The sequence below is a fragment of the Labrus mixtus genome, chromosome 11 (assembly GCF_963584025.1).
Source record: "Labrus mixtus chromosome 11, fLabMix1.1, whole genome shotgun sequence".
NCBI lineage: Eukaryota > Metazoa > Chordata > Actinopteri > Labriformes > Labridae > Labrus > Labrus mixtus.
The window spans coordinates 22,371,628-22,396,649 of NC_083622.1; the positions used below are offsets into that span (position 1 = coordinate 22,371,628).

At 39.3% G+C, this 25,022-nt stretch overlaps 1 protein-coding gene across 2 annotated transcripts in view; it reads right to left on the minus strand.

The window, feature by feature from the left end:
* Positions 1–25,022, minus strand: part of col14a1a (collagen, type XIV, alpha 1a) — a 120,022-nt gene that overhangs the window by 80,175 nt on the left and 14,825 nt on the right. For both annotated transcript variants that reach the window (XM_061050940.1, XM_061050941.1), the window contains exons 4-14: positions 21,125–21,268; positions 20,572–20,667; positions 3,703–3,858; positions 3,383–3,502; positions 2,933–3,097; positions 2,656–2,820; positions 2,038–2,189; positions 976–1,105; positions 629–777; positions 388–517; positions 17–156 (exon numbers count right to left, since the gene is read on the minus strand). In XM_061050940.1, coding sequence (XP_060906923.1) covers positions 17–156; positions 388–517; positions 629–777; positions 976–1,105; positions 2,038–2,189; positions 2,656–2,820; positions 2,933–3,097; positions 3,383–3,502; positions 3,703–3,858; positions 20,572–20,667; positions 21,125–21,268 — 1,547 coding nt within the window. The remainder of the gene's footprint in view (positions 1–16; positions 157–387; positions 518–628; positions 778–975; positions 1,106–2,037; positions 2,190–2,655; positions 2,821–2,932; positions 3,098–3,382; positions 3,503–3,702; positions 3,859–20,571; positions 20,668–21,124; positions 21,269–25,022) is intronic.

Below are 25,022 nucleotides of genomic sequence, written 5' to 3' on the forward strand. Positions count from 1 at the left end.
CTCAGTGTCACAGTACCTCCTTCTCAACTAGTCCGTCTGTCTTGATCCACACAACACGGTAACCTTTAACTTCTGTGGGCACTGGGTCCCAGCTGATGTGGGCGGAGTTGTGAGTGATGTCAGAGAGTTGAAGGTTTCTGGGTGGGCTCAGTGGCACTAAGAGGAAAGAGACGGAGAGAGCAAAGTGTTGTTTGTGTTTGGATGTTGTCTGGCTTTTAGCTTCATGAGTTTACATCTTTCAATTTGAGAACTTTTTTTGAAGGATAAACACTTTGTCCGATCCTTTCCCTTCTTTTCCTAAAAGGCTGTTTTAGGGTGATGGTTAAAGTACTGGTAAAGGTGTAGAATGAGAATATATATGTGTATGAATCAATGTGCATTTCTCACATGTAGTTTCCTGGTTTGTAACAGGGTCGCCAGCTTCCTCTCCATACATTGCATAGACAGTGACGGTGTATTCGGTGTGAGGGATCAACCCATCCAGCTCCAGCTCTGTCACTGCATCTGATACTTTAACCTGCAGACAAAGATGCACAAAACAGCATCTAAAACATTTCGTAAATGACAAACTCAGTTCGCCTAAATTTATCCAAAGAATCTTATCTTATCGTTCTCTTTCTTTCCCTACCTCCTTCTCGTCCACTTCTCCCCCATCTACTGTAAGCGGTGCATACAGCAGCATGTAGCCAGAGACTCTGTCCACACTGTCCCATCTTGCTTTCATGGTCCTGTGAGTCACATCAAACAGCTGGAGACCTGTCACTGTGGGAAGGGCCACTACACAGAAGACCACACAACGACAGAGATAATAGACAGTTCAGTCAGGAAGGGATCATTTAAAAAAAAAAAAAAACAAGCCCTCTAAATTTCATTTAAATTAAGACATTTGAGTGTTAGAGTTACAACCATTGTCTAGTATTAGCATTTATTCTGAGTGTGTTTGGCATGTGTGTTTGTGTATAAGAATAAACTTACAGGTTGTTTCTGATCCTCTCAGAGCTTCACTCGCCTCGCTTGCGTACACGGCAAACACAGCAAGCTGGTACTCAGTGAGAGAGCTCAGATGCTGTAACAGCACTGAAGTGTCACTGCCGTCCACCACTTCCTGGGATGTGAGAGCATAAGTCAGGCAAAGAGGGAGACAGAGAGAGTTGGGAAAGACAGATGGAAGGGACAGAAAACAAGTACCGGGTGGGGAAATGGATGGGAGAAGAGGGAGGGAGGAGTCGGGGGAGAAAGAATGGCAGGGAAAATGGAAATTGGGGCAATAGGTGGGGGAGATGAAAATGAAAAATAGAAGAGAGGAAGAGAGAGGAAGGCCATGCAGGAAAGGGAGATTGAAAGAGAATGGTAGAAGAGGGGAAAGAGTCGATTTATTGATTGGGAGAAGGCACCAATGTCCAAAGCAAAATAATATTTTTTCGGTTGACAGTTGTGATACAGATTAGGTCTGGACTGAGCCAGCTGGAAGGTTCTCCTCCCATTCGGCTCCAGACCATCTGGTCCCTGTAAACCCAGCTGAGCAAAAGATTTAAAGGTTTCTGTGGTCAAATGTTCTGGAAAAAAACAGGCAGGTGCCTAGGATCAGCCAGAGTATCATTTCAAAGCGAGCCTTCATTACCTGCATGGACGTTCCGGGGAATTCTGAATGGAGGGATGGGAGCCGCAGAGAGGAATAGAAGAATGTCACCACAAGCATTTCAGGGGAAGAAAACTGAGCAAATACTTGCTTTAAAACCCCAGATAAAGTTATTCCCATTGGTGTAGTAAAAATGATGGAGAAACAGAGAGTAGCATGGACTGAACTCACTTCAAAACCTCAGTATATTTTATGTTGCTATAGGCTTTTGTATATCAGGGAACTTTATCTTTCTTTTTTTACTGCTTGCATGTATAGCTCTTTATTTTCTAAAGTTGGGCATTTGTTTGTGTTGTATTGTTTAAATTTCTTTACTGAATTTATTAGGTAAAACACTATTTCATTACAATTAGTTAAATGGTTTTCTTCACAAAAACCCCCCCCACAGTAAATAGTACCTCGTCTGGTTGTCCTCCTGCAGAAGGGTAATAAATCACTCTGTATTTCTCGACGTTCCCGGGGGCGTGGCTCCATGAAACCCGAAAGCTTCGTTCCGCAACCTCTGATGTCACCAGGTCAAGCGGTGGCCCAATTGTCTCTGGTACTTTCTCTGAAGAATCAAAAGCAGACAAAAAGGAACGGAAAAGAGTTACCATCAGATTACTTGAAGTCACTCCAAGTGAGAAACTTTCAAGTGGAAAAACCAACATGCAATGAGAATAATAAGGTAATCATATAATGTAATAATGGTTATCATTTCTATTTGGCTTTCTATGACACCAAAAAGACAAACTTAAACCGCATTAAATATAACCATAACCTATCTCTGGCTACTCAAGCTTCATCTAAATATACAGGGTTTGATGCACATATTCCGCACTGTTATTTTAATGTCTTTTGATCTTTCAGCCATTTAAATGCACATCAGGAAGAGCTGATGTTATCACACTGTGTTGACTGAAAATGTACTTTGCCTATGTTTGTATAAAAATGCTTATCAGATTTATTAAGTATGCTGCCACAAAGCCGCAGTCTTTCCACTCTCTCTCTCTCTCCCTGTCACACTTTATCCTTACTCTGCTTTATGTCCTTGTCTTGCTGCACCACTTGTTCACACACAGTTTGGGTCAGTCCCTCCACTATGGAGCTCATGATGTTGAAGTCAGCCACATTGTAGACGTGACTGTTGTGGGGCTCTGAGGCGATGGAGCGCAACTCATTCTCATCTGCATTCTTCACACCTGAGAAGGTAAGGGCAGATGACCGACTGTTAGCATTTAAGCAGTGTTTCGCTGAGTGGGGGAATAAATGATCAAAAGAACGTTCCGCACGAGAGTGTTGATGTGGTCTCACCAATAGCGAACAGCTCAACCCCAGCATTTCTGAGGCTCTCTGCAGGTGGAATGACGTCATCCTGGGACTTCCCGTCTGTGATGAGGATCCCGATCTTGGGTATCCCGACCCGTGAGCCAGATTCAGGCTTGAAGCAGTTCTCCAAAATATAAGTCAATGCAAGGCCTTGAGAAACAGAGACAGCAAAAGAAGAATGTGGAGAAGGAGTTTAAGGAGTAGAGGGATGAAAAAAGAACAATGAGAGGCAGCAGGTTAATTGGGAAAAAATTGAAGCCAGACAAGTACGCATAAGAAAACAAGAGGTAGAGTTAAATGTGGAGGTAGTAAACATGAACAGCATTAGGAAAGCATAGAGAATGACGGTTCAAAAACCCAATAGGAAGAAAAAGAGAAAGGTTAACAATAAACAGTGAGTTGAAAACAACAGGTCATATCAGGAACATCCATCACCTGTGAGGGTATTTCCTCCCTTGTACGGCAGGTTCTTGACGGCATCAATAACAGCGTCTTTAGTGTAAAAAGCATTTAGATGCCACTCTATCCTGGGATCCCCACTGTACTGAGCCAAACCTAAAACATAAAACAAAGATCTTTTTTTTATTATTCATTGATACTTAGCCGGAAATTATCACAACACAAACACCTCAATTGCTGGGCAGATATGAGCAAAGTATCTGGATTAATTCAACTGTAAAAAATATTTTTCAAACATCAGAACTCTGTATCTGTTCCCATGGAGTTAGCCATCTGTTCGAGTAGCAGTGACCTACCTATCCTCGTCTTATCTATGCCAACATCAAAGGCATTGACCAGGTTTTCCAAGAACATGCGGACCAGGCGGAAGTTAAGGCGACCAATACTCCAGGAGCCATCCACCAGGATAACGATGTCTGCAATGGCCTCGGTGTGACACACAAACTGGTCGACTAAAAGAAAAAGAGGAGAGAAGATGGAGTGACATGCATTCAAACTGACCACTACCGGGGATAAACAAACAAGACAGAGGACGGATGAACAGGAAAATTAAAAGACGGCTGATGTGCAGCCAACACTCCAAAAACAAAATAGATGCATAAAAAACAAGTCAAATAGATACATACAGTACATACAGTGCAATGGAAGAAATACAAAGACACAATCTGAACCTCAGTTAACACACAAGTTGTAACACACATCCTGCATCTCCTATTTTTATCTTTTTCTCCACACATGGACAACACACGATATTAAAATAGCATTTCAGCATCTTCCTTTGAAATCACGACATACAACATCTTTGTGCACTTAACTTGCTCTCGAAAGAATTCATATGAAAACAGAGTCACTCACTACATTTAAAATATGATTATAAAAGGAAATCTACAGCAAAAACCTCCCACCTGGGACTAATAGTGAGATATTGGATATGGGTCAATATTGTAGGCGCTGTCTCACACACCCACACACAGACACACACACACACACACACACACACACACACACACACACACACAAACACACACACACACACACACACACACACACACACACACACACACACACTTTTATTGTTTCATTTATCATAATTACATAACTGCTTATCTTGTCATCCTGCTGGCAGTGATTTCCTTCAGAAGAACACATCCACTTAAAGAACATGCTGATAAGGTCAGATATTTGTGTCTGGATGGAAAAAGGTGGTGAAAAGAATGCTGACTGTAGGACAAGCCGGATTTATACTTTGAATTGTTTTAAATTTAAATATGAAGATAAAGCTAACAGAGCGGAGAGATGACACACTGTGTGGGCAAAGATTATTCACATGCTGCAGGAAAGCATTTTTTTAAAATTAATTAATCCAAACGGCACAAAACAGCACTTGATAATGTAACATCTTCGATATGACACAAGTGAAAAAGTCTCTATTTCTAACTATGCTCTTAAAAATATGGTATAATCGCAATGTCCTTGACTAGAACCAAGACCTTTGATGCAACTGGGTTTCCTTCTATGTTGCCCTCTTTACACAAATTCAACCTCAAGAGGGAGTTTATGCTAACTGGTCTTGTAGATATTTGTCATAAATCCACACAAGCATGAATGACTCTGGTGTTTAACATTAACAGGTGGCTAGTGGCCTAAAACAACCCAACATTAGAGGAAACATAGACAGGGCTGTGACTAACTATATTCTGGAAATCTTAAAGAATGTATTTCCTCGATAAAGGTAAATGTATCAGCTGTGCTATTTGTGCCTCATTCTAAGGCCAACATCTCTCCGAAGCTTGAAATTCAAAAAGGCCGCATAGTGTAACGATGAGCAAAGCAGGTATTCGTTTCAAGAAGCGTTTCTCCAGACAGAGCCCTCTCTCTGCTGTCTGTGTCTGTGTGACTGTTTGAACCATCCATCTGCCGCAGACCGCAGACGGAGAGAAGGAGAGAAGAGGAGACAGCAAAACGTTCAGAGCTAGCTGATGATAATCTTTTGGTTTGCAAATGCAAAACATGAAAGGCGGAGATGATATTATAAAATACTCTTCAGGTAATGTTTGCCAAGAAGATTATGAATAGTTCAGGTATATTATGGTCACAAAGGTCTGATTAGCCTTCTGAAAAGAGAGGAGAGAAGAGGAGCTGTAGCTTACTGGGAGCACTTAAACAAAATGGCAAAAGGTTGAGAGGCCAAAAAGTGAAGAGATGGTTCTTTGTAAAGTTCCTCTGAACAAACAAGCATGGCCTTTAAAGAAACTTGGAGGTTAAAGAGAAACAAGAGAGAACCATTACTTGGCACCAGAAAGACTGCTATAAAAAAAGATGGACTGTGGAAACAGCGACGCGGATTGAGTGAGGAGCTATTTTATGATTTTAAAAAAAAGGTTGCGATGTTCAGGAGGTGTTAGGATACTTCTTTTAACACTTCTGGTACATAGAGGAATGTGTGGATGAGGAACTTTGTTGTTCAAGAAAGACAGAGACAGACAAGAAGAGTGGGAACTGAACAATGAGAAAAAGCAATCAAGGCGGACGAAAGGGATGTAAACAGAGGATTAGAGGGTCAAAATGAAGCTAATTACAGATGACTGGTCATTCCCTCAGTCTTTATTGGCAGAGGGGTGAGAACGTCCTTCAACCAGACTGACACTGGTGTTTAAAATCCAAACCAGTAATCAGAGCCTTCTGATGACAGTAAACAGTCAGTTAAGTTGTATATTGGGTGGGGGGGGGGGGGGGGGGGGGGAGGAATTGAATGAATCCCTTTTTTCTTTTCCTCTGCCTGAGTGCAAGACAATAGCAGGCTTGTCAAAGGTCCCTTTAATTCTTCTGAGCACCATCAGCATTTTCTACTTTCGCAGCTCTTCTCAACCTCGTTCCCCCGCTCTTTTACTCTCGTCTAACGCCTTCGCTGTGGGTCAGAGTGCGGTAACTGGGGAACAGTGGGTTACTGTGTAGGTGCGCACAATGAGGGAGAAAAAAAATGAGAACGGAAGACAAGGAAATACAAGATGTAGCAAGATGAAAGAACACTTGAACACTGAGAAGACAAGATCTTGTATTTTAGGTTTGATAAAGTGTTGCAGGTATACTGACATATTCTGTTGTGCCAAGTCTTCTCTTTGTTCGAGTCTACAGTTACTCCTAATCCTCTCTCCACTCGTCAATGAAATATTGGTTTCTAATATTTAAACTTCAAGCCGTGAGATGACATTGCTGTGCTTAAAGAATAATAATCTCAGAGTACAAATTACACTAAACAATAATCTCAGTTTCACCATCCACTGACAGTTCCTAAAATCTTTAATGGTAGACAGAGCTCGGCCTGTTTTCTTTCCTTTTATAACATCTCAACAAGCTAATGGAATCAAAACCTTCAGTTCAGTATTTAAGTTTCACTTGCCCCCTATGTTACAGTGTTTCACTTAGGGATGCACAATTAACCAAAATATGATCATTAACGCAATGGAAATGAGTAATACTTTTTTATGTGTACACTTTAGCTATCAGCCATACCCTCAGATTAGTTACTGCCAATTTAGTGATAAAAACGTTTTCTTGTTTGTTTTGGGATTCAGGAGGAGGATTATGATTGAATGATTCAAATGTTAATTCCCCATGTTTTTAATCCTACATGACCTTACAGTATTTCTTTGGAAAAACTTCCTGCTTTATTTTTATTGCATTATATATCACAGATATTGCCAGGCCAGTTTTTCAAATATTGTTCAGCACTACTATTCACCTATAGCAGTATCATCTGACTTTTGTAAGTGCTATCTGATGGCAGTAGCGTAGCATGTATGCCCACTGTTTTCAAGAGTTGTTGTGCAAATACATGAGGCCTTTCAGTTGCAATGCTAATATACGAAATAAAGGTTTCTAAATAGGCAAAGCACAGATGTTACTTTTGACATTAATGTATGCTTCTTTCTGTTCAATCGTCCTCACACGTTATGACAGAGTGACAGCATGTATAAGATGACACTGAAACCTCAGAAGCTCAAACACTTTTCATTCTCCGGATGAATTTTCAGATTTGTGTTTCTGTCTTTATAAGCCTTGATAGCAAACCATGAGGTTGGCACATCCACATTTGAACCTTGTTTGCATAGACCCACAAGATTAGTGAAGGCGCTGCCATCTCTGAACCCTTTTACATGCAGAAGAACAATTGGATAAGCACCAACCATAATTAGCATGCGAGCATGTGATTAGACAGACTGTCCACCTGGTGTCCATGAGAGAGAGAGAGAGAGAGAGAGAGAGAGAGAGAGAGAGAGAGAGAGAGAGAGAGAGAGAGAGAGAGAGAGAGAGAGAGCAACCACAATTTACAACTCAGCCCACAGTGCAGTCAGCACTGTTGTGGGAAAAAAATGTGGCTCCTTGACAATTGAATTAGCTTGTGTGGGAGTTGAGAAATGGGTATTAAAAATGGGAGTGCAACAATGGAAAGCACTGTTGGCGGGCTGCAACTTCTAGCAGAGCAAAGACAGACATGAGGCCACAGTGACGGTGATAGAGGCGTGGGACACAGCTGGGAACTTTAACAGAGAAAACACTCCATATTAGTAGAAGTTAGTAGTAGCTACAACTTGTAGCAGTATTCACAAATCAAGCACATAAAGGTTTAAAACACAACAAACATTTTTATCAACAAAGCAGTCCAGAGTAATTAAAGCAATGCAGATTATTGTGTAATCTCATATTCTCAGGAGGCCACACACAAGTTCAAACATACGGATATAGTCATGAGAGTATTGTGTGCATTATACAAAAAGAAGTTAATAAAGAAAGTCACACATCACATCCTCAAATCCACACACTTATCGAGTTCAGAAGATTTTTCCACCCTCAGTTTCTTTGTCGCTCTGTTCTCATTAACAGCAGCTCTTTCCCTGCCGTCCTTGATTTATTACTGACCCCAATTTAGCCAGGGATCAGTGGAGTGCGCTGTCATTTCAATCTCCCTTTAGTTAAGTTTTATTTCCCCTGCCTCTCTGATTGTGTTTCAGTGTCTGGAATTAACATTGAGTACTGTGACTGACATGCAGATGGATACAAAGTAGCGGCGACAGTCTCTACATCAGTGAGAACATTTCCATTTTTCTCTCAGCACAAGTTTGATTCCTGTATGAACCGGCCTTCAGAGGAGCTCTTCACCTCTAAGTGAAGGCGAATTGATTACACTATAAGTGAATGATGATTCCCAAATAGTTTAACTTCAGTCGATATGTTTGATTTTGATGTATTAATCCACTCTGTCTCAATATACACTTCAGAGACATGATGAAATGATATTATACAGTAGGTGAACAGCCTCTTTTATGGTCACCCCTGGGAGATGTTTTCTCGATATATCATTTCTGATGAATAGTAATAGGATCCATTTCCTGGTCTGCTCTTTATCATGTAGAGCCCAATGTTTCAACATAAGCAATTCCCTGTATATATATATACATGGAGAAAATGTCCACTTTAAATCAATAGAGTCTGATCCCAACGCCCTTGTGTGTGGGTGTGCCTCTTAATGTGCTTTACCAAACTGACATGAAAATGTGGAGAGTGTTTAAAGAGAAACACAACAAAAGCCATAATCAAGAGAAAAACTCACTTTGCTGACTGGTTTCACACATCAGTCTACACCTCATGAACTATATGGGCCACAAAAAGAGACCAATATTTGCCATTTTAAACCAAAATACCAAAATGTCTTCACTTCCCGGAGAATAAAATGTTTCTCAGAGCTTCTGAACCTGCAGATGTTCAGAGCATTTAGTTTAAAAAAAAAAAAAAGACAAAGATGGAAATTCACATTTTTGAGATACCACAATCTGCCTCCACCCTCTGTGGATACAATGAAATGGCACTGGGACAGATCCTCAATAGAAAGGATGTTAGCTTTCTATCTGTTTTTACCTTTTTATTTAGGATGTTAACTTTCCTATTTCTGAACAAACTACAGCCAACTTTTTTATAATACCAGGCTAACAAGCTGAATGTGCATACAGCCATTTTGGAAAACCCAGAAGTCTTTCATCAAGTGTTTACCTTTAGTCACCAGTGTTTTTATTGATACAGTCCAGATATTAGATGTTAATTTGCATTATTATTTGTATATTTCCTTTAAGTTGAGATTGTCCTGAGAGAGAATGAGTAGTACTATGTGCCTCTAAGTCTGGTAGATCATACTCAACTATGAGTCATTGGTAATGATGAAGGTTGTGGTATGATTCCAAAATCTAAACAAGCCTTTTTCAGTAACATTGAGATCATGAGAAGTGAGGGTTTTTTGAAGAATGCTTTTAAAGTCAAGCAGGAAGTTTAACACTCATATGTTACATCAACAGTGACAAAAACTGCCCATAAAATAAGTCCATGATCCAGGGTAACTGGTTCTTGCTGAAGAAGTTCATTCAGTTTGAATTAAACCCAAGAAGAAAATCTCTAAAACGGAGCTCTAAAACATACACACAAAAGTGAGATTGATATCTGAAAAGTGACGTTTGAAATGAATAAATCACCAGCTAGTAAAAGAGTAGAAGTGAACATCTCAAAGTTACGGCTTCATTCTCAAGGTTTAAACCTGCTTGAGCATCAGAGAGCTGTTATAGGTCACGTACAGAAAGCTTTCCTCTGCAGAGAAGACACAGGTTTGGACACAGGGGGCTAACTTATTCAATCATGAGACAGGCAGCAGATTGATACACCTGTCGTTTGCTCAGTGGCCCTCAGAGCAGCTCAGACAAACTCAGCCAGGCACAAACATTCATATTCATCTGCGAGTCCTGTGGGCCTTTGTGAGAGGGAGTGTGTGAGCATGTGTGTGTGTGTGTCTGTGTGTGTGTGTGTGTGTGTGTGTGTGTGTGTGTCAGTAGTGTTACCCAGGTGGTTTTAAGGTGTAATCCGACAGCTGTTTATAGGCAGTTTGCATCGTTCCACCAGAGACCTTTCCCCCCTGCTTGGCCTGCTGATCTTTAATCCACCGTCGTGTTCAGCTCGACTGATCACACAGACGTTCTGACAACACAGACTCTATATGTATGCTGAACACAGCACACGGTGCTGAAACCTGTCTGTCTCTCCCAGTCTGTCGTTCCATCTCTACCTGTCTCTGTTTGCCTTGCTCTTTTCTTCTTTTCACTTTGTTTATCTCCCTCTAATCTTTCTGTCTTGCACACACAGACACACACACACACACACACACACACACACACACACACACACACACACACACACACACACACAAATACACTTGTTGAACTTTTCAAATTTCAAAGTGTAGTCCCTCTTATCATATCTGGTTATTTTTTAGCTCTGTGCACACATCGTAAGAAGCTTAGAAATGGGTGCGTCTCTGTAAAAGGCTTTTTGTGTCACTGTTTAATAAAATACTGGTTTACTTATTAATCATGCAGCGGGGTCGGTTCCTCTGCAAGCCCACCCCTTTTCTGTCTCCCCACTATGTTTCCTTTTCTATCTTTAAGTTGGGCTTTAAGTGAAGCACAAGAAGATATTTGATCAAAAGATAAATAAATTTTTCAACTCAGGGAAAGATATACTAATGGCAAACATTAGTGTGGTGCAGTCAGGACTGTGTTAAGAGGATTAACACCAACAACAACTGTTCTTATAAGCATGAGAAAAACCACAGTAAGTTATCCAATACAGAGATATGAATTGCCCATATTAAAATGCCCTGTCTCCTTTTAAAACACCATCTTCTCAACAGCAAGTGAGCATCCCTTCAGAATATGTGAATATGGTCTATTTAGCAATATAGCACAGCATGTGGTGTCATTTCAAACAGTTCAAAGGTCTGGTGTGCTAAGTGTTAACTGTTGAGATTACGAGGAGGTGGGAAATGGGAGGATAGGATGGAAAGGAAAGAGAGCAACAAAGACCAAAGAGTTGAAGAATAGTGAGGCTGTAAAACATAATGCAGGTAAAAAAGAATAAGGAGATATGTGATGTTTAATGCAAAAACATTGTTTTAGACACTGCTAGAAAAATACACCAGGACTTGTTTTTGCAGAAAACAGGGTAAAGCCAGAGTGGCATGGCTCACATCATATCCAGAGATCTGGACAGTGTGCTATAACTTCCATGTGTGACCATGAAGAGGGAGGTAAGGATGGGGGTACAATTAGGGAGGAAGTGGATGCTAATTGTTCGAATTAACCTCTGCACTTAAGAAGTCCTTGCCCGTAATGACCAAACTGCCATTAGCATTAGCACATTCACACACACACACACACACACACACACACACACACACACACACACACACACACACACACACACACACACACACACACACGCACTTGTTAACCATCGTCAAACAATTACCTCAACTCATCCATGACCCTCCTCTCACTTAATCGAGGACAAGGACAGAAATCTGGCTAGCACAGAGACCACACTCACATGTCCAAGTCAGCAATGACTGATCTCCTGCAAAGTCTCTGATGGCACAGCCAAGATTTTTTTATTTTTTTTTAGTTCCTATCAACAGGAATAATTCAATGACTGGCGAGTGTCCAAAACAAAATGTAAAACACAACTCATAATGACGGAAAAACCGTTGGAGAGACAAATGGAAATGAAATGCTCATTACTGCCGTTTCTCTTTGTCGCCTCACTTTTTATGTGGGTTTATTTTAATTCTTTCTCTTTCCTGAACACTCTCCTTAGTTCGCCCTTCACACACTACACACTACACATCCCACATTGTTCGTGAATCACATCCACAACATCAATTTAACAATTCTTGGAGCCTTTCACGCTTTTCAGCCATGACATACATCTCTGGCTCTTTTTACTCGTAAAGGGAAATAACTGATGTAATGTTAGGAGGCAGTCAAAGGAACTGATAGCATCGCTCTGAAGTTGGTTTGTAATCTGAACATACACGAGTTGACAGCATGATTTCACTGTATTTGTCCACTCTCATTTGTAGGAGCAGGTTTGGCCTCTTCACTTGGTTTCTTTGTCCATTTGTCGGCCAATACTGACAAATCTCTGGCCAAAAGTCTTGAACATCTTCAGGAGCCACTGAGCATTACGCTGACTGAATGTTGAGGTTAGGAATTAAAATATTTATAGCACAAATGCAAAACCACAGAGGAAGAGTAGAGCTGGTAATTCTGGAAACTAATAGGCCAATAAATGAAGCAACACACACACATTAAGACCTCCACATATAGCACACAGGCGCAAAGAGATGGAGAGATTTAGACTAAATTAATCTTAAAGCCGGGAATTAGCGAGGTGATAACACACACACATACACACCAACACACACATTGCTAGAGAGAGCCAAAGCTGACATTAATGCTAATGTTAGGAATTAAAGTTGCCTATAAATATAGAGACCTCTCTCACTCTTGAGGTGAGTGTTTGTTAGCCTCTGCAGGTGTGATGAATACTAGAGGACTCTTTCTCTCTCTTTCACCATCAGAGAGCTGAATGTCAACAGAATCTCATTGGCCTCCAGTTCAACTTTAACTGTCTGTCCCTCGGGTTCAATCTGTGTGTGTCTGCCCGTCTGAGCTCTGGTTTAAAGCCTCCGTCAGAGAGGGAGGAAGGCAACACTCCACTCACATCCTATTTGGTCAAGTGTATCGAAAGAGGCAAAATAGAAGTAAGGGAATAGATCTGAAAAACTTCAGAACCATTACAACAATGTTTGCAACTTAAGAGCAAATGAAGGCAAAATAGGGGAAATCAATCAAAAACGACATGTTTAAACATACTCTATACATACGTTTAGAGATAAGGCTATGTTTCAATAGAAGTTAGACAGATTTTTTTCGTGGGCCCCCTGACCAGCCTCTCTTAATGGGTGCATTTAGGGATTTCAGGACTTTTCTGTTATAACAAACTATTTTATATTGTTGTAGCTGTTCCAACAAAAGAGCTCTAAGCTTTGATGAAGAGCAAACCTGTGATGACTAACAGTATCTGTTACGGTCTTTAGGACGATAACCATCTGTTTTACTACTGGAGGCTACTGACCCACATTTGTAACACATTTAGTGATGAACACACCTTAACTACAACACACCTACAATACAACACACAGACACACACACACACACACACACACACACACACACACACCCTCCACGTGATTTAATATCATGCAGCTGTACAAACAGGTTTTATTTTTGAGAAAACATTGTTTAGGGCAAACTTACAATGAAAATATATTACTGTCTTCTCTGGGAGCCACTAATGGATTTGTTCTGGCTTTGATAAGACAGACACATTTATTTAATGTCATTGGCTGCATGTTTACTTTACTGGCTTTATTTTAAGTGAAACATGGATGAAACCATGAGCAGGTGCTTGTTATAAAGCAGATAGTGAAACAAAAATCTGTTTTGAAATGATTGTGTGAAGGGGAAAAGATCATTTCTTAAGTAGCGCTTTTACAAGACAGTTTAAAGAATTACAACATGCTTTAAACTGTAAATACATTACGACAAGGCGACTAAGATCATGTAAAGAATACTTCAAGTTCTCCAACCTCCGTGACAAAATATGATTTTTTTTGTGTTATCCATAATACATTTATGACCCATCACTGCTATGGTTAAAATAGAGATTCAAAAAAAGAACAAGTATGACCCTTTTAGATAACATTACCCAGTTTTATGGTGCACCTACAAGGATCTATTACTATAACACGAAAAATAGAGTGAACATGTTTCTTTTTGTTCTCGCATTGACATCCAATAATATATATTTTCCAACCGAATGCAACCAATAACTTTAATCAGAAGAGCTAAGATTCAAGGTTCCATCGTTACCAATCCACAAGGCTCAATTACTTCAGTTTAAGTGGCTCCCATCTTTGTTCCCTTGACGGCAATTTCACTAGAGATTGCAATGTTATTGTTTATACAAGTCAATTTTAGTTCAATTTTAGTTCAAGATTCTAGTCCAACATCACAAACCAGAATTTGCTCCAGGAGGCTCAACACTCTGTGCAGCATGCAGCAACCTTTACCATTTGACCCTTGATTTGTGAGAAAGAAAAACACTATAACAGGAAAAAATGTAAAGAAACCTCAGAGGGGGCAGGAGAGGAATTAATCATTTTTTCCAGGACAGATAAACATAGAATTGATTGAAGACTGATACAAAATCAAAGTCTATAAAATAATGAAAAAACAAATAACACAAAGATAAGCATGTAAAACTACATTGAAGATGTTGCCATATGTAGGACGTGAAACTGAACAACCTTCTCTACACTATGGAGACCCGGTGACACCATTGCACAGTCCAAAGTTTTTATAACCATATTCTCAAAATACAATATATATTCTTCCAGTGTTTTTCCATATTCTGCAGTTCAATAGGAATAACTATCTGCTATATCTAGCTGCCTCAGTAGATTGGGTCAATAAATGTTTTTAAGATTTGGGCAGTCCACCTTGACCAAACAGATACTACTGTCCAAGTCTAATTCAATGTAATTTGCCAAATATTTATGATAAAACTACTTTTATATTTCACTCTTGTCTGGAGGACCAAAGTTGTGGATGGACGTACCTGTCTCAATGACTCCTTATATTCTATTAGCAAAATGTTTTATGTGCCTCGATGCTGATGTGTGAAATATAAACACATACTGTACAAATACAAATGTTACTGTGAAAACGGGAGGAAAAATTAATAAGTAAAAATGTGAATTTGCTAATATCTGAGTTATCAAACTGGTCTATTGTACTTTCCTGAGGTTGGGTTAAAAGTTGGCTGTGTATGCAGTGAGCAGGCAGTGAGGTAATCCCTCAATGGCACCACCTCTCCTGGAAGAAGGCGCTCAACATATTTAATCAACGCTTTTACTCTCAGAGTGAAGTTTCTCAAATTTGAGTAAAAACATTACATCTTATAACCAGGCTGTTAAAGAAAGTGACTGTGGAGATTTAAAAAAAAAAACACTGTAATTTATAGTCCATGTCTGTCCTGGCACAGACAATGTACTGTAATCTTTCTTATAACTAATACAATCCTCTAAGCTCCTGTGTTTGTTTCTGGATCCACATGCCTCCAAACTGTGTCCTCTGTTTTCACTCAGGTCTCTCTGAGATGGACCATCAGCTGTCCTGAGCTCTGAATCTCTCTCTCTCTCCTGGCTGCTGGTGCCTCAAGCAGACTTTGATCTGGGTTATCAGCCCTAAGGTGATTCAGTCTCTGTTTTCTCCATCTCTTCATTGTTTGTAGACCTGTCTCTCCACCTCTGTTTCCCCTGTCTGTGTGAATTCTGGAATTGCCTATCCTGTGTTTACCTGTCATCCTTCCAGGACTCCATAGTGGAGAGGAGGTTGTGTGGTTTCAGGTCATTCTTATACAGTGACAACAGTAGTTTCTCAACATCTTTCTGGATCCAAACTCTTCCCATAACTTTTACAGGAATCTGTAATTCAGCCTGTACTTTGTGTTTTAATTATGTCTGAATGTAAGTTTATGATTTGAGCCTTTTCAAAGGAGAATTTATGTCACTGTTGGGACAGACAATCAAGTTTTATCTCTGTATCTAGACAAAATCATTTGTAAATACAGTGTTTTTGTGTGCTTTTTCATCTATTGCATGTTTGTCTGTCTATGAATCGTTCCTCTGTCTTTCCTGAGGTATATTTCATTTCTTCCCAGATAAAAAGTGAATTGGAGGAGTGAACTGTACAACATCAGCTGCTCATTGTGAAAAGTGATGATGGGATAACCAATCAAAAATGATCAAAAATTGATTGAACGAACCAACCCAAGCTACCATCTTGTTAGCCATGATCAAAATGCTAACAAGGTAGAAAAACAAAATATATACTATATATGGATATTTAAAAGGATTATGATAATGGTATGTGTCAATAAAGTTTGTCCAAGCAGAATTGCCTCCAGATAACAGACCTATAAAAGTCTCTGTTAGAAATTAACTGAAAAATAAGTCAAGTGAACAAAGATGGCAGCCTCTTAAACTGACGTAATAAAGCCCTGAGAGTATTGGCATTACACATGTGCTCTGTCCCATTCCAAACTGGAAAGACATGTTAGACTGTGACTTAGAATGAAGTATGCATTTCAAGCACTGAAACCAGTTTTTAATGCAGCCAGTTGATTAAGGAGCTCAGAGAGAGAGGCTTTTGTTGGCAGAGATAATACTGACAGAAACAAGTGGAAAATGAATGTATGACAAATTTAGCTGGCAATCCAGCTGGCAGCAGCTGTAATTCTTTTCTGATTAATTATCTTGTTTTGTTTTTTTAAATATAATTTAGTGGTAAGGGGACCATTTCTTTTGAAATCCTTATTCAAGTGGACCTTTCCTTGATTTGATTACAAACAGATTCAAGGTGATGTTCAGTATTACAGGTTCTCTTTGGGGATTCTTTTTAAAAGCAAAATGTGACTGTTAGTTTTTTGTCAGGGATAAAGATGTTGGTAAAGTGAACAAATAAGAAACATGTAAATTTGTCCTATATTTCCACAACAAAAGCTTTACAGCTGATAAAGTACACCGACACTGCAAGCTAAAGCATATCAAAGTGTAACTACACACACACACACAGTGCTAACCTGCAGAGATATCTTCATAGCCCTCTAAATGATCCACACTCATATATCACAATATAGACATTGATTATATTCTTACTGCCTCTGTTACTTTATAATTTACCCAGAATACTTCTTTCTCATACCTCTCTTCCTGTCTTCACACACAGAAAAAATAAATCTTCACATGCCTCTGTATTAGGTTTTCAATTCAACTTCTAAAAGGAAGTGTGGTGTGGTAATTACTCCAGGTTGGTTAGGGCAGGATGAAGTTAAGGCAATTATGCTTCACAGTAATTATGTCTCTCTGATGTTACTAATTACAAAGAGCACACAAAGAATGACTTTACTGATTCGACAGATATGTATTCTGCTTTTGTCTGCAGGCAATGATGCAGCAAAAAGGGGGGGGAAAAAGTCAGACCCTTTAACTCATAAAGTGATATTTAAGAGGAAAAGGAATTCTCCATGCAGCTTCCAGAAGTGTGCAGCTGAATTTTCTGCTCAGATCAATGGTCGATTTAAAAAACTGCAAAAATGCTTCTTTCCAAACTGAAATTTGACCGGTGAGACCCTGACCGATGGCTCTGAATCATCGATTTTCTGGTAGCAGACCTACAAATGACTGACATCAATACGGGAAACTTAGACTGCAAACTACAAACCAAGGTAAAATATCTTCTTATTGCCTTTTCCTGTTTGCTCAAAGCCCAAATAAGTCATTGACAGCACGAGAGCAGACAGAAAATACAATTAATTTAAGGCCCTGGGAATGGACAGTATGTATTTAGTTCAGAGCAGCCTGTGCTTGCGCTCTCAAAGATACAGTTTAGTAATTTGTAGAGAACAAAGTGGGAGGCTAAGGTGGTTATTACACTGAGAGCAGAGGCAATTGTGGGACAATTCTTTTGCCTAATGGCCCTCTCCCCTCTACTTTAAAACACATCCAAGAAACTTCAAACCAACTTACTGAGATTCTCACATACACACACACACTCACACGTCTGGACGCTACAGAGGTAGACAAACACATGTGCTTAAGTACAACTGAATAGTTCTCTTTTCTGACCTTGACTTACCAACATGAGAGGCAAAACATGGTTTGAAGTATTCCACACAGGAAAAAACACATTATTTGTGTCAGTTTTTGTATACAACCCATGAAGCCTGTTGTCATTAGATGTAAATTGCTGGACAGTGTTTATTTCCTTATACACTGAGGTGTGACCCTGACATATAAGACACAGTGACAGACGCAGAAGGCCAGAAAAACACACACACACACACACACACACACACACACACACACACACAAACCCAAAACACATCAGCGAGGGGATGAGAATATGAGGCAGCTGTTAATGAAAGGTTTTGTAAACAACCCACCCTGACATTAAAGTGAGCTGATTACTACTCTGGAACAAAGCTGTGATGGACTGGGTTTGCATATCTATTACACACGTACACACCAACACAAACACACAGATACACACACAAAAGCACAATCCCTTATAGGCACCGCGGGACATTAGTATTATCACTGTAGAACATAAATAGACACTCACAAAGCATGATAGAGAGGGAGAGAAAACAAAGTCCTCGCACGTACAACATAAAAGAGCACCTTCTGCAGATACACACTGAGACATTATCATCATCACTACAGTACACAAAGCTGCATACACAAGCACTACCGCACGCACACAAAGACAATAAATTCACACATTCTATTGAAGCACAGCAGGATATTATCATAATCCCCAACAGGTATGAGGCAGAACGCCAATCAAGGTCACCTCTGCTGCAGAGAGCGGAGAGTGTCTCAGATAAGAGACAGAAGGAAACCCAACTTTTAATCTGCCTACCGACGGAAAGAAGGGTGAGGAGGAGAGCAAGGGACACACAAAGAAGAAAAGAACTTCAAAGATATGAGAGCCTGTGTGTGCATGAGTACAGTTAAAGTTTTTTGTTTTTCAAAACTATATTTTTTTTTTTTACATTTTCTTGTGTTTCAGATCTAGTTTTAATTATTTTTGTTGAGATAACAACATATAAAGATAATTCAGTTGTCCACGAAAGGAAAAGCTATAAACATGAAAATACTAAACTTTTGTCTTTTACTATAAATCAAGGGAATATGTGTGATCTCACATTACTCACTGTGAAGCCAGTACTTTTTCTATAGCTCAATATGTTGGTCAATATATTGTAGTAAGGGCACTTTGAGTCTTAACAGACGTCGCTGTCAGCATGAAATGTATATTAATTTACTATCAATATATTCACTTCCATCCGAGAGCCAATTTATTACGTATTCATTGATGCAAAGTGTCGATAAATAAGCTTTATAGCACAGTTAATTGCTCTATATCTCCCTCGCTCTCTTTCTGGGAGAGTGTGTGTGTGTGTGTGTGTGTGTCCCTCTTGTGCTCCGTCAGCAAAAATGAAATGCACATATTGCATTATAGTGTAAAATTTTATTGCGCAAATCATATATAAGGGTTATAGTCCATAAAAATGATGACGCATACGACACACTTATTGGAGCCTGTGCTTCTTTAAACAATATTCAATAATCCCAACTTCTTCAATATCTTACTTTTAGTTTCCTCGACAACAAATGATTACCCTGCACAAAACTCTTAAATAGTTTCCACCCTACTACTAAGAAACAAGATCCTGTTTTTTGTGTCGGCTTAAAGGAATGGAAAATGTCAGAGGGCCTTTTCAAATCATTTCAACTTTATGGACATGTTAGAGTGTCTCAAGACGGCCACAAGAAGGGTTCATGTCTGAGTCTACAAAGCTCCACCCTTCTCTCATGCACACATAATCGATCACAGAATACAATATTAGAAATACATTTCAATTATTTCATAGTGAACGATTTCCTGCAGAACTCGAGGTTATGGTAAAGAAATCAACGGAGGACAGTTTCTAAGTAAGCAGAGAGAAACACTAAAGATGCAAATGAATCCATTTCTGTCTCCTCTCACATTTAATTTGAAATATGAGGCATTTAAATATGAGCACATTAGTGCTGCCAACGAAAAGAACATTTGGGTTTCAATAACAAACAGACAGAAAGCAAGATGATCTCGTCGGGGAGGAGAGAGACACTCGTGAACATCCAGGCTCACGCAGCACATAATATCAGGAGTCACCTAATTTCACTCAGCATTGCATATGTTAAAGAGTTTTCACAGAGACCGCTTTGAGTGATTCATCATTGAGACATGGATGGTTTTGGCTTCTTTAAATCTCATTGGTGGTTAAGGAGACCACCAGGCAGTAGTAAGACGTGGTATTGCTTTTAAAAGTGGATTTTGGCGTTAACTGGCCGCACACAAACTCTGCATGAAGGTAACACTTCACAGGGGGATTCAAGAGGAAAAGGACACACTGTCTGTCTGATCTATGAAGGTCGTGTTAAAGAACATACTAACGGCTGTTTATCCTACCTCCAAACATTACTATGGTAACTGACTGAGAGACTCTTTAAGCAGACTGCGGTTTATTTCAGTTTTATGTTCAAGTGAGGACATTATTTATATGTGGCCCCCTCTCCTGGAAACAGTGTTTGTGTGAGAGTTTGTGTGTCCTACCTCCAGAGATTTCGTTGGCATCCTCAGGAGGTGCAATCGAATCAGTCAGCGTCTGGGGCTCAGTCTTGTCTCCTCCGTCACTCTCATCTCTTTCAGCTGTATCAGAAGAAACAGTTTCAAGTCAACAGATTTCAACAGTATGCAAAAAAAAAATACTGTACATCTATCAGTTAACATACAAGCAGAGCAGTTTATTATTAGTACAGCATGCATATCACAAAAACGGTGAGTACAGCATGACCAAAATTAGACGAGAGGAAGCAGAGAAAAAGTAGAAAAAAGAAGTGAACAAAAAAGATGACAGGAGGAGAAAATATGGATATGAGTGTTGGAAACCAAGAGGAAGGAAGCCATGGTAAGGAACAAGACAGAGAAGTTCATTATAGTATATCGAAACAGAATTGACTAAAGATGGAAAAAAAGAGAGGATCCAAGTGTTTTGCAAAGTTCATAGAAAGTGAACACAGTGGACTGGACACAAGCTTATGGCAGGGCCATGTTAAAGGAAAATACAGAATAGAATAAAAAAAAGGAGGGGAAAGAATGAACAAACCTTTATGCCTGCCCTGAAGTGGCCTGCTCTGCTCACTGCCACTCACAGAGATGACACTGACTGTGTAGTCCTTAGAGGGGTTGTAGTCTTTGATCACCACCTTAGTATCAGATTTAGAAACTATGATTTCCCTCTGCTGACCACCTGTTGGACAGAGAAAGAAGATGGGGCAGATGGCCAAGGGTTACATACACATACAGCATCATCTGAGTCATTGTTTTATTTTCTCGTTGCTATATTCAGTTGCTTTGAAGCAAAATATTAGTATTCTCGTGACGGAGTAAATATTTAGTTGTTTCAGCAGAGATGTGCATTAGCGTTCTAATTTCTGCAGACAAAAACATTACATACAAGGTCAAAATATTTTGTTTTCTAGAAGATTTGTTGCTGTGCGCATGCCTTTCTTTGCAGCATATAGTTTTACACAAAAGTAAAATTCCAAAAACATAGAAACCAGGATATGACATGGCATTATAGATAAGATGAGATAAGACAAGATAAGATAAAACTTTATTTAGCACTTTCATTCTTATTTCTGTAACCCTCTTTTTTTGCCCAATGTAGTGTAACCCGTGTCACTGATCAGGGTTCATCTGCAGTAAATACCACAGCTCCAGTGTTTCCCGCAGCGCTTTGCAGTTAAGGCAACACGAGCCCTCCTCCTTAACTTCCATTGTAGAAAAAACACAAGAGATTTATGAGATTGTTCAGATCTCTGTATGCTTAGTTGTTTTTTTTTTAAATTTATTTTGTGTTTTATTTACTTAACCTCGTCTTCCTTTGTTCACAAAGACAATAACATTTGATCTTATCTGAACAATGTAATCTACTCTTTCCTACTTTCTTGTCTGAATTTCCCCCTTTCCTTTTGAAATTTGATCAACACTGTAGTCCCCAATTGCTTGTCCTCTTGCCCTTTAGATGTAATCTCCCCAGATTCATTAAAGAGGTCCCCACTGCTTGTCCTCTGCAGCTTACTTTCAATTATGCACCTGTCCCTCACATCTGGCTGAGCTCCTGTTGAGTTTAAGATGGTGAGTATTGAACCTATTAGAAAATGTCCTTGATCGAACCAAACTGAAAACTGAAATAAAAATGAATCGCTGAAGTTCTTGAAAAAATACTTGCACAGCAGTAACAATAGTTTATTGAAGAACACAATACTGTAATAAATTCCAATCAGGCTAACACTGAGGACAAAAAACAGAATCAACAATTCTAAATTTGACTAATGACATCTTCAAATGGGCTGCAATGGCAAATATTGTACCCTGTTCTGGCTTTATTAAGCTGGTGACACCATTGGTGACTGAAACTTGGTTAAACAACTTGATAAATGAGCAGGTATCTTTTGCTCTTGCTCTCTCAGTTCTCATCTTTTCTGTCAAAAAGTAAGTTTGCAGTCATAACATGTCATTCACTACCCCTTTACTCTGTGGGGTACCACAGAGCTCATTCTTTGGTTCCATCCTTTTCTCATTGTACATCTAGCCTCTATACAATCTTCTGAGCCAGTTGAATTGCATCTATAACCCCTGGTAAACAAATAACCAGCAACTGGATTTTTTTCAGAAACGCCAAATGACGTGGGTAATGCTAGCAGTCTCAATGACTGCCTGGCTCTTATTCAAGAGAAGGTTTCAATTCCTTTCCTTTATCTATATCCAAACATCACCAAGGTTCTTTTTATTGGTCCTGATAGGTTTGTCCCATTGGTGAAACCCTGTATTGTCCTTCTGGCCCTCAATGTTAGTGCCCTCCTTAAGAAACCTTGGTGTAATCTTTGACCAGAATCTGAACTTTGACCCAAGCAAAAACAAGCATGCTCAAAAATACCTCTTTTTAAAGGTGTTATACAGGCGTTCAATTACTCTTTTTTTAGTCCAAAGTTAATCCCATTTTTGATATAATCATGATTTTCAGTGCTAGTGTGTGACACATAAAGAATAGTCATAGTTCTTAATTCTAAGTTTTGAGGTCAGTACTATCCGTCCCCTTAATTAGCTGTCAGCCCACACAAAGAAAGAAGCGTGCCTGTGCTTGTGTCCTTTCCTGAACAGTTAATCCCCATCAGGCAACAGGTCACATTATCTTCCCATTTCAATTTTGACCTTGCAATCAATTCGGCCATCAATAAGGTGTGTTTGAGTGGGTGTGTGCTTCCTCAGCTCTTCTGTCCCCAGTGCCTGCAGAGTGATGACTAATGACGCCTTCAGGAGAAGGAAGATAAATCCTACTGAAGGGGACAGCAGGCCAGGGCAGGTAACCACATGGATCAGCGTTCACACCACAAACCAGAAACTCAGGTCTTTGTAGTTGCACCGAATATCAGATATCTGTGCTTAAAAGCTTGACCGTCTCCAAAGATCCTACCATCATGTTAAAATAAATCAGAAATAAAAGGTTTTTTTAATATTATAATGAGAAATGTAAAAACGACAATTTTTCATTTCAGAAGGGTTTACATGGTGTAATCACCATGGGGGGAACAAGAGTTGTGTCATTCACCAGGCCCCTCATATACATACGTATTGATCAGTATTTCCAGAATTTGGTTGTTTATTGTGTGAACTTTAGAGTCTAAACTTTTCAAAGGAGTCAGGCTCAATGCCTTACATCTATATTATCTTTACAAAGCTTATCAGGCACAGGAGTTTGCTCCACCCTTAATACACAGAGTGTGGCGTTGTCCTTAATAACTAACTCTTAATGAGAACTTAAACTTGCCAAAATATTGGAGTTTTCCTTAAAATGAGTTGAAAGTCTAAAAGAAGATCTGATTTTTTTCCATGATATCCAAAACAGCTTGCAACTATTGGTCTGACTCATTTGTGGAAAACTCATTAAAATCATCATCATCTCTCAACTTAAGGTTAATTAAGAACAATTTGGAAAATTATGAAAATTCATAAAGACTTTGGGACTGACACTGTTGTCACATTAATTTTAAATTAGAACAAAAACAAAATATTGGCTGAAGTTTCATGGCATTCTTCTCAACAAAAATATTACATAATAAATGCAAAAATGGCCTTGTACAATCATCAGAAAGGACACACAGCCACTATCTTTTTCTACAAAGTTGCCCAAATAAATGCATTTAAGGCAACAAATATCATACACAAATAACACAAGAAATGACAAAAAGACCATAATCCATGACATACAAGTTCGTTAACAGTCTGATGTAAGGCATGGTCAATTCTGCAAGTCACAACAAAACTGTATACCTCAAACTAATAACACAACTTCAACACCAAAATGTGTTATGTTATATTGGTAAATCTCTAAATGTTTCAATTGCTTCTTTCCAGTAGTCAAACCCATTTCAATTCAACTGTAGAGTTTGCATGTTTTTGCCTCGGCCTAAAGGTAAATAGCAGTTCAGAATGACCTTCAAACTACCTGCTGACTACAAAATAGAGTTGAAGCGGTTTTGCGTTGCTTGCTAAAGGTTGTTTCAAGTGTGAATGGGCTAATTGTTGTCCATTGTGGTTGTTTGAGGGGAAAACAACCACTAGAAGTGCAGCTATGGAACATTCTCAACCATCAATAACCAATGTGTGTTTTATGCCATCCAGCCTCAAATGGCGGTAAGAAGCATGGTATGGTTTGTCCCACCACAATGATATGAAGGAGAATCCCTTAACATGGAAACACCTTAGTCTAATTTGGCATCTGCATGATAAATCTTAGTTGATTGGCAAATTAAAACGTGTTCATACAAACTTTTACTGGATCATTAAAAATACAATATATAGAAAAAACATTGTCCATGACAGCACTGCATGTCTTAAATGTTTGTGCTGCAGAACACACACAGTATCTCCTGTAATGCTTTTGTAAGCACTACATCTATTTTTTTACTCAGAAATAACAACAGGTCTCTAAACCACCT